This window comes from Pagrus pagrus (assembly GCF_965226575.1).
Source record: "Pagrus pagrus genome assembly, chromosome: 2".
Lineage (NCBI taxonomy): Eukaryota > Metazoa > Chordata > Actinopteri > Spariformes > Sparidae > Pagrus > Pagrus pagrus.
In genome coordinates this window covers 13,627,775-13,638,985 of record NC_140186.1, presented here as the reverse complement: position 1 = coordinate 13,638,985, position 11,211 = coordinate 13,627,775, and the positions used below count along the sequence as shown (strand labels likewise).

At 39.3% G+C, this 11,211-nt stretch overlaps 1 protein-coding gene across 1 annotated transcript; it reads left to right on the top strand.

The window, feature by feature from the left end:
* Positions 1–1,584: 1,584 nt before the first annotated feature.
* Positions 1,585–10,273, top strand: LOC311273811 (arachidonate 12-lipoxygenase, 12R-type-like; the record flags this gene model as incomplete). Its single annotated transcript, XM_084381055.1, has 14 exons — positions 1,585–1,737; positions 2,032–2,236; positions 2,417–2,498; positions 2,628–2,750; positions 2,860–2,960; positions 3,291–3,457; positions 3,615–3,758; positions 4,230–4,433; positions 4,581–4,667; positions 7,265–7,434; positions 8,121–8,242; positions 8,376–8,476; positions 9,214–9,384; positions 9,537–10,273. The coding sequence occupies 14 exons, from the start codon at positions 1,585–1,587 to the stop codon at positions 9,714–9,716; spliced, it is 2,010 nt and encodes a 669-aa protein (XP_084237181.1). The 3' UTR covers positions 9,717–10,273.
* Positions 10,274–11,211: the final 938 nt, after the last annotated feature.

Here is an 11,211-nt window from a genome sequence, read left to right as displayed (position 1 = left end):
TTAAAAACACACAACGTTATCTGGTCTAAAATACAATGAACAGAAGTGGGAGGAAAGATGGATCAGAGGGAGACAGTTTTTACATGTCAAAGACAGAAAGAGGAAATGTTCTGATAAGATTATAAGAGCTCATTGGCTGCTTAATAACATGTTTGTAAGGGTCACCCTCGGGTACTCCCTTGGGTAGCACTCGGGCTGCTCTGCCTTGACAGATAGCTTTTCTTGTTGCTTAATTAAGTGCTTACGAACATATTGAAACCAGCAGGTTCTTAATTACCAGCTGCCGACCGGAGCAGTACCCAGCCTAGATTTGTCTAGTTCCCTGGCTAATTGTGTATTTTAATGGGCAAATACATCGCCGAAATTTGATCAGGAAATGGTCCACACAGACCATGGTTTGTTTGAACAACCCTGGATTTTGTCCAATAAAGTGATGAAAAAAAAAAAAAGTTGTTCGTGCTCATGTAACTCAGATATGCAGTATGGCCAGCTAGGGTTCAATTTTCTTTAAGAAGAATTTACTTCCTCAACCTGCTCCAGCTTGCAGTTTTATGTTACATCAACAAAACAAGAAATGGATATGTCAAAGATAAGAAGTTTATTTCCAGTTGTTTCCTCGAAGAGAATCAACTTCAGGAGGGCTTTTAATCTTTATTGTCTTTTCTCGCAGCTATAAGTAAACTCTGAGTTGTTTTTTATAGTGATGATGACTTCCAATTCCTCCGCTAAAAGGGCCAAGTAATAAAACAAAATAAGGACTTTCTACAATGTGCTGCGCATGATGAGACATCTCTCTGATGAGCGTCTCTGTTCAGTCTCACAGGTGAACTGAAGATGGTCCAAGCGTGGGCCAATGTATGCCAGGTCTCAAAATATGTTAATCGTGTGTCTCCAAATTTATGGAGGTTTCTTTTGGATTATGTCCGTCTGACAAAATGTACTGGTAGGTGGGACAGGAAACAGTGTGGGTAGGGTTTGAGGCACAAACTGTGGGAGCTAGCAGAAGTATTCTTGGACTGCAGTATATAGCCTACCTGTACTTCTTTACAAATACCTTTAAAAGGTGACCATGAAGTCTTCCTTGTTTGACAATAGGGGGTTTTCCCCTGTCAGCTAGAAGACACAATTTTAGATGATATATCCAGATGACTGGCATCACCTTCCTGTGGTTTTGCAAAAGCAGTAGAGTATTTCCTCATAGATTGTCCAACATTCCTTCACCAGAGTTGAGTTACTTGTATGACTGAACACAGTCATAACCCTGCCTTCAATAAAGACTGTCCGTGAGTTGTGTTTGGGTTTACTCCTAGTGTGTCAGAAACCTTGTCATTAGGTATCAGTGGGGATTTGTTCACTCAGAAGAACCATTCATCAAAGGAACCCATCAACAGGTAAGAGACATGCTTTATGAAATAATTTCACTTCGTAACGACTTAGATAAATGGAAAACAACCAATTTCATATTAGTTGTTATGACATCAGTAAGTTTTTTTGGACTCATCTAGTGACAGGTTACCTAATCGTTGCTGGAAACGGTTGTTATTGTCTCTCTCCACCAGGATTCTTCTGCTTTCCAGAGTAAAAATGGTGGATTATAAAGTGACCGTTTTCACTGGCAATCTCGACCATGCCACTACTTATAGCGATGTCTACATTAAGCTGGTGGGCACAGATGGGGAGAGCGACCGCACCCGGCTCAGAGACTACAAAGGGCCTTTAGCCTTCATCGAAGGAGCGGTAAGTCTGAAATATCCTTCTCTAAATGTACAGCAAGCTTCTTCAACCATCTCAGACTCGTATGTGCAGCACCAAGATGTGTTGCAACGCAACTCTTCAACCTATGGCCACAAATGACAAAGAAAAAATCCCCATAATGTGCTCCATAAGATGGTATTTTATGCAAAGGTTTATTTTGTTCACCATTCTACATTCAGTAACTGTATGTCATTTATTGTTGATGTTACAGCTCCGTTCTTAGTTATCAAATATCTACACCTTGATGTTTTCAAACAATTTCTGTCTTTATTCCAGGTGTCTAGTTTTACAGTGTCCTGCCCTGAATCCATTGGAAAGCTGGTTCTAATAGAGCTAGACAAACAGCGTTTCTCATTGTTCCCAGAAGAAGACTGGTTCCCTGCCAAGGTGGAAGTAAAATCCCCAGAGGGAGACGCCTACATGGTCCCAATCAACCGCTGGATCACTGACAACGAGGTGCACAGCTTCAGAGAGGCAACAGGTTTGAGGAATTTGCTGTCTGACATCCTGTAATCCTGTATGCTGTTTACTGAGAGAAGATCTAAAAGGAAAACAAGTTCTGAAAGCAACATTTTTAAGAAGGGTTATAAAGGAGTAAGTTAATGACTACATACTGTTTATATCAACAAGTTTAAACCTTCTTGTGTTTTTTTTCTTTAAGCTCTGAGAGTCTTTGAAGACAACAATCCTCTTGGCAGGAAGAGTCGTGATCAGGAGCTGAAGCAGCGAAAGGAAGAGTATCGGTAAGAGTTCAAAAAATACGTACATTTCAGCTTCATGCACCCCAAAACTAACATGCATCCAAACCATATTATGCTCTAAATTAAGACTGTAGATATATTGGTATCACTGCTCTGCTCTATTTTTCCCAGCTGGGCTGTGTATAAAGAGGGAATACCACAATGCATAAAGGCAAAAGACCCTTGTTCTCTGCCTCCTGAGGTCCGCTTCTCCTTCACCAAGACTGTACAGTTTGCCTTCACTGCAATCACAGGGTGAATTCCTCAAATTCTGTCAGATATTTCAACTTTCAGCTCTCTAGACCTGTTTATAAAAACTATTAAATATACAACAATTAGGTCTATATTTGTTTTTATTTTCCAGGATGATTGAGCTGAGCCTGGAGGGGCTGGCTAACTGTAAGAAGAAGTGGAAGGATATGTATCATCTCAGTCATGTGTTCTGGCATAAAACTCCCATGGCAGGTACTCTACTGTCATCGCAGTTTAATGGAATACTTGATACTGTATGCATAGTAGTATACATTCAAAAGAAATGTTTACTAATGTTTCTACAAAAGAAATTGAGTGTGTATCTTGGTCTTATCTGTTGGTAACAGTACTTAATTGCATATAATCAAACTCTGATTGACAAATGACTGCAACAACTAGAAACAGTGTCACATCATGTCTGTCACTCTGATTTATGTGAAACAAATTGTTTTCCCATTTTGGTTTCACATGTAGTGGACACTTAGACTAATAACAGTGTTAAAACAAGTTTGTAACTCAGTGAAGTTAATCTCTTTTTCCCAGACTATGTTCAGAAACATTGGGAGGAGGATGTGTTTTTCGGCTACCAGTACCTAAACGGCATCAACCCCATGTTGATCAGACGCTGTACGGCCCTGCCCAGTAACTTTCCTGTCACTGATGGCATGGTCTTCCCCCATGGTCAGTCTAGTTTGGAAGAAGAAATGGAGGTGATTGTCTTGACCTTGATTGATCTTCGTATTAGAGTCATGTTTATGCAATTTGGCATTGCATGTTGAATTTACACGTTCACTTAAGTGTTTGTAATATTCACACTGAATGCATGTAAGTCAAGTCATTTCTCATCCTCACTAATATTTCCAACAGAAAGGCAACATATTCCTGGCTGACTACAAACTTTTGGATGGAGTGAAAACAAACACCATCAATGGGAAGAAGCAGTACTTGATGGCTCCCCTGGTCCTCTTGCACAAAACACCTCAAGATCACCTGATGCCAGTTGCTATTCAGGTGAGGTTAGCAGTCAAATATAGCCAATAATAAAGCTGTAAGATAGAGTATTGATATGTAGGTTACCCTGCAACAAGAAGCATCCATCTTGCTGGAAGTGTTTTTGAAGCAAGACTTAGTGGCATCTATGCATTGTTAATGCTGGGAAAGGAAGTTCTCCTCTTCCAATGTCAGTCCAGGACATGTAAAAAGGTTTCTCCCATAGTTATATTCAAGTTTGACAGGGTGACACAAACACAAGTCAAGTAAAGTCAAGTAAATTATTGTTACATGGCATACAAACATTGAATGAATAAGAAATTTCCCCTTAAGGGATTAACAGAATATCCAACTGAAAATACAAACCTGCCAAGCATAACAAATCTGTCGTAAATAGTCAAACATACAAGAAAAATCTAAAACATTATTAACCAGTCCTGGTGATGGATCAAACAGACTGAATGAACCACATCCTCCTTCCTTCTCCTGCAGCTGAAGCAGACTCCAGCAGACGACAATCCCATCTTCTTTCCTACTGATTCTGAGTACGACTGGTTGATTGCCAAGATCTTTGTGAGAAGTGCAGATTTCAACTTGCATGAACTCAATGTTCACCTGCTGCGCACTCACCTGCTGGCTGAAGTGTTCACAGTGTCACTGCTGCGCAACGTGCCCATGGTGCATCCTCTGTACAAGGTAACTGCGAGGGAGAATACTGAACCTACTGTAGTTTTAGTCTATTTAACCTGCTGTTTTTTGTATTTTGCAAAGTTGTTGAACCAAAAAGATTTCCACTTTGTCGAGAAATACCAGTGTGACTAAAAAGTTTCTCCTCTCCATCAGCTCCTCATACCTCACACTCGCTACACTCTGCAGATCAACATCATGGCTCGACAATTTCTGATATCTGAGACTGGAGTTTTCACAAAGGTATGAAAAGACCAACATGGCCAGTAGAGCAATATCATGTTGTAGGGAAACATGCCTAACGCTCTCATGTGGACCTTTGACCTGCTGAGGCCCTGTTTTATTTTTCATTATTAACACTTTCCATCTGTGTGAGGACGTTATCAGGATGGAGACGCCGGGATGTCTCCCCGTGTTATCTCTTAGGAGGGAGAACAACACTCTCTCGTCATAAAACCACCAGAGGGAATCAGTTTGAATTAATTTACGATGGTAAACCCCTGTACGAACTGTTTTTGACCTAACAAACAGGAACATTCCTTTCACACAGGTCAAACGAAGGAAACATATGAAGCTACTTCTCCTTTAAAACCTCAACCAAAGGAACCGGGATTGTTTGTGATATAATGTCTTTATAATTGTAATTAAGTAACACGTCTGATGGACCGATCTTGCTATCTGTCCCTCAAACTCACCCATCTTCTCCCTACTTTCCAATACACACACTAGAGAAAAGGACGGTGGAAAACCCCCCCTTTCTCTACCTCCTCTCTTTGAAGAGATTAACGACACATCTGTTTCAGTGTTATCTTTGGTACATTCCAAACAAATGGTCAGAGTTTCCTCTAGACTTCAGAAGCATTTCTAATTAACAATTAAATCAGAGTCTCACCTGTTTAATTCTTACAATTTGAAATCCAGTAAAATAAGCTCATCAAACTGAACCAATTCCTAAGTTTCTGTGATGAACATGGACTGAGATCCCGCTTAATGCTCACTGGTGTCTGGTGTTTGGTGGAGTCACAGTGCCATCTAGTGGTAAGTTATGGTTAACTGGATTAGACTGTCGGAGATCCTTTTTTTTAACGTGTTTATAAACTACAATTTAAAAGTCTGTAAAATGTTTTTCTTCACAAGCCTTAAGGTAACACTAGAAGGAACATGTATAAGTGACCAGTTTCATCAGTCCTACGTTGTCTTCAAGTGTATTCTTATGTTCTGATCCAGTGTTGATTTCATTTAAGTGTTCAATGATTTTAATCAGATCATACTGTCTTATTGTTTCACAAAAGTCCATCTACTTTTGCCATGGTAAAGTTCTGAGAAAGGCTAAGCGCGATTTCGAAGCGTTAACTTGATAGTTGGAATTAAGTTTAAGTTTAAAGGTGTGGAATTAAAACATCCACACTGGGAGTGTGGTCAGTACGCCCCCTTTGCTCCGCCTGTTGTCGGAACTATTAAAACCAAGGGACAGAGCTCCCTCGCTATCTTCTTTGCTTAATTTTTCAACACTTTACTTTGCTTCTTTTTGTAACAAGCTCCTAGGTATAAAAATCTCCGTACAATCGACCACGTGCAATAATCTTTAAGAGCTTTTATTTTTGTTAGATGTTAATAGAAGTAAGTTCCGTCCTTACTATTTTTGTTAAGTATCACTATTTTATTCAGTGGAACAGAATTCAGTTTAATTATTCTTGTACTGAGAAACAACTGAGGAAGCGCCAGGCCAGCGTTATCCTTTCGTTATCCTCGTCAGGAAAGTTAAATATCAGTTGAATTAGAGTTAAAGGTCACGACTCAGAGTGTGAAGATAAACAACAGTCTTTTTTAAGACTGAAAACGCCAAGCAAAACGCGCAGTGTCACTGCCTGTTTCCACAAACCTAGGACCACGGTTTGCAACGACTTTGTGCCAAGCTGAAGTTACGCTGCCCTCTACGCTCACGAGCGGTACCATCCCGCTGGGCAGCGAACCGGACCATCCTCTGCTGAGCGCTGGACCAGCTGATCTCTCTCCGACACCTGGACGAGAGAGAGCCGCCTGCTGTGAGGTCGAACCGGACCATCCTCTGCTGAGCGCTGGATCAGCTGATCTCTCTCCGACACCTGGAAGAGAGAGAGCCGCCTGCTGTGAAGTCGGATCGACCGCATCTTTTTCTTCGGGACCCGCAGCTACCGCGAGCCAGCAATCCCTCAGACGAAATCCGGCAGAAAGATCGAAGCGAAAGGCTTCTCCACTCTTCAGACGAAGTAGGCTAAGCATCTTGCACACGTTTCACTAAACGTTCATGAGTTGGTGTTCTTTTAATTCCTAATTCATAATAATCTTTTCACAAGACAAGTCCGGTTAGGGTCTCGTTAGTATCAAAATTACTCTCGTAACATTTGAATGCTGCCCAGACTCACGACTTTACCATCGCTCACATCCACCTTAAATAATCCTGTCACTTTAACCATATAGTCTTCACATTTCTGTTTGTTTTATTGTTGTCTGAATCATCATTTCATTTATTCACCTTGATTTATTTAGTAAATAAACATATTTAACCGTACGTCGTTGTCTGTGCTTACTTGCTTTGATGTGGAGAACCGAGGAAACTGTATAAAGAAGTCACTAATTCAGCTATGAGACTAACTAAATTGATTTAAATTGATACAAGTTAACCTTGTTTAGTCGGATTTGATTAATTACCTCCGGATTATTCAAATAGACAAAACATCGGAGGTGGTGCCCCATTAACGAGTGTTTTATTAATCTTCAGTGATTAATACCTTGCCTTTAATACAGTGTATCTCCTACAATGTGCAGTATTTGACACTAACTATATTCCTGTTTTCTAGTTTGCAGCATCTGGTGGAGAGGGTATGGTCACAATCATGAGAAGATCCATGTCCTCGATGACCTACAGCTCCCTCTGTATACCAGATGACATTGCTGAGCGTGGACTGGAGGATGTGCCGAACTTCTACTACAGGGATGATGGACTCCAGCTTTGGGATATCACCCACAGGTACTGTATGCAGTTTTCATCATGCATTATGATTTTAAATTATATTGGTGCAAAATCTTGGATGTTTTAGTGACATTGTAGTATTATTGCAATAGTACCATAAAGTGTTTATTCCATTTAGTTCACCTGGGAGTTGTGCTCCATGCTCTGTTCTTATTCCTGGAAATGTATGTAAAATTATCCTAAAACGACTTTCCCAGTCTTGCCCGAAGTAAAATCAAAGCTGTTGTTGAACCATTTGGGCAACAGGCATGGCTTTGGGCTCTTTTTTTTAGTTAGTCTTAAATAATCAAATTAGATGACAATAACCAAAAACAGCCTATTCAAAGACCAATATGCATAAAACTACATAAGCTTGCATAATTTCCAAGTTTAGAGTTTTAACAACTGATATAAACTTTATATTACTGTATTTGAAATGTCATTGGCTACATGCATCAATCATCCCCAATCAAGTTAGTAGAGAGCTAAAAAAGAAGTTTGAAGAGTCCCTACACGCTCTATCCACAATGCGGAAATTATTTGCAAGGTCGGGTTAAATTTATATCCTGAAAATAGCTATTGCGAGCTCAGAGAGATGTCCATTAAATTGTCTGACAAAACACTGTGTTTCTACTCCAGGATGTATAAAAACATGTAAGTCAACTAGGAATGTGTCTTACTGAATTCATCCACATTTCTCAAAGGTTTGTGCAGGGAGTGCTCGGCTACTACTACAAGAATGATGCTGAGGTCGAGAAAGACTCCGAACTGCAGAAGTGGATTTCAGACATTTTTGTCCATGGATTCCTCTCCAAGGAAAGCACAGGTGGGCTTTACAGAAAAACTCAACCCGAATGATGATAAATGTGCACATTAATGTACCATTTTATTATCAAAATGCAAATATAAATCAAATTTTAATGTAGTTATCTAATCACAATTTTCTGTCTAATTCTCAGGAATTCCTCAGAGCTTCACCTCTGTGGCTGAGGTGGTCAAGTTTGTCACCATGGTGATCTTCACCTGCTCAGCACAGCATGCGGCTGTCAACTCTGGACAGGTGAATCTTTTTAATCTGAGTCTACAGCCATGCTTAATGAGGCTGTGCTTTGACACAGTCGTGCTTTGAGCTAAATGCAACAAATGCTAATATACTCAGGTATGATGTTTACTAAGGTCACTATCTTAGTTTACATTTGTATAAAAGCATAGCGCCTTGTTTCTACATATGTATGTGTATGGAGGCGAGTCAACTGGAAGTCCATTCATTCCTAAAGGAATCTATGTGATATCTGATATGCTGCGAAACTCCTCAACTCCATGATATTTTGGACCAGAATTTGCCCAAATACTTTCAAAAAGTTAAACTTTTGCTGTAGATTTCGGAGAGACTGTATGACAATGTGCTAGCCTAGCAAACAGGCTGCTAACTAGCTAACATTATTGGTCCTATTCTTGTCCCTGTCGTGCTCTAACCTCACCTGGCGTAAAACAGACAGAATTAGCATTTCACATATGGCTAAACAGGTAGTTTCTATCCATCCGTAAAGAAATGCATTTCCTTGCGTTTGACACTAGGGGCAATATCTGTATATTTACAGATCTACGGACACCAGTCACACACATTTGTGGAAACTAGGTATGTTGTATGTTGTCTCAGATTTTGAGACTTTGCAGATGTTTTACAAACACAAAAAAGCTAATATTATATGATATAACACACGACAGGAGAGGTAAAAAAAACATAAAGCCTAATATGGCCTCTTTAATCAGTCATCTGTCCATAATTCATTGCAGTATGACTTTGATGGGTGGATGCCCAACGCCCCCACCTCTCTGCAACGTCCTCCACCAACCAAAAAGCAGACAACTAACGAGGCCACGATGATGGACACATTCCCTGATGTCAACACAACAGTTCATGGAATGGCCGTCGTGTGGCTACTCAGCAAGCAGTCCACTGACTTTGTAAGTACCAAGACTTCATTAAAAATGACATAAATAATATTTATATTTAAGTAGCGTAAAGTCTTTATATAGGTCTATATATCATCACAGAAAAAATACTCACTTTCAATAACTGTACATTATAATACTTAATAAATGTATGATCTCATCAGGTGCCTCTTGGCCATTACCCGAAGCACCATTTCACTGAGGAGACTCCCTGCAAGCTGATAAAGGAATTTCAAGGAAGACTTGAAGAGTTTGAAGCGCGCACCAAAGCCAGAAATGGAAGTCTGGGAGTCCCATACACATACTTGAATCCAACAGAGGTAGAAAATAGTGTGGCCCTTTGAGTATCAGGTGGTGTGAGCTCCTCAGCGGTGGGCAACAGTCAGGTTCACATTAACAAAAGTGTGAAAGGATGTGCATGTTCTGTTTTTCAACTGATAACTGTACATCTATGTGATGCTTTTTATACAGCTGACTTGATTTAACTGTTGTGAAAATGTGCTCTTTAAATCCTAAATCCACAGTAAAAAACTTATGTTGTTTATGAACATACAGGGCATCTAATCAAACTAAATTACTGGGGGTAAGATATTATTTTGCATTAAAGGACGTAAATTCACTTTATGTTATGTAACTGACTATATAACTGTAGTGAAAGATGTACTTTTGAAGTAAACTGTGCCTCATGACTTATTGTCACGATGAAGTTAAAATAATTGTGCTTTGCTAAATTTACTATTTGTTGTTATATGTACAGTATCTAAACACCTTTAATAAAGTGACAATGCTAAGAGTTCTGCAGAAAAATACTGTTATTTTACAGATTTTTCCTAAATTATTACAATCAAATACCTTTAATAAAGTGACAATGCTAAGAGTTCTGCAGAAATATACCGTTATTTTATAGATTTTTCCTAAATTATTACGATCAAGCACTTTTAATAAAGTGACAATGCGTGATTTATAATTAAGAATTTCGTGGTAAATGTCTGGAGATAACATGGAGTTAATTGAGAATTTGTAAACTTAATGTAGGTTAGTAGTTTCATTATTTTTTTAAGTCCACAGCACCATTTACATACCTTTTTTATAGCTTTCCCAAAGTTTTTCAACTCGAGCGATGTCTCATTCGGGGGTCTCCTGTGCAAATAGGCTACTGAAATTGAGCTTTAATTGGGATGTTCTGTTTATCCATCATCCTCATTTACATTTTCTTCAATGGCTTTCTTCAATATTCATATTTATCATTTAAAATTATTTTGATGTTTTTGTTGATGTGTGAAATATTGCACATTTTACCATTTAATTTTGTATTTTTATTGAATTTGAATAATAATTGTATGTTTTAAAAAGTAAGTGTACACTATTCATTTTTTGTTATTAAAGTCTTTAATGCTTGTCTGAGCCTCCTTTCCTATGTAACAGAGGGGGAACAGTATCTGACAGCAATACTCCAAGCTGTCAGGATGCGTTCCCCGTGTTGTAAATGGTCAAATTTAATGATATCAGCCTGAAAATCACAGGACTTGTCTGTTGTGGGGAAAGAAGTCAGCAGTATGAATATGAACGATGTGTGAGCCTCCTTTCATATTGAACAGAGGGGATCAGAGGGGGAACAGTATCTGACAGCAATACTCCAAGCTGTCAGGATGCGTTCCCCCTGTTGTAAATGGTCAAATTTGAAGATATCAGCCTGAAAATCACAGGACTTGTCTGTTGTGGGGATAGAAGTCAGCAGTATTAATTTGAAAGATGTGTGAGCCTCCTTTCATGTTGAATAGAGGGGGAACAGTATCTGACAGCAATACTCCAAGCTGTCAGGATGCGTTCCCCCTGTTG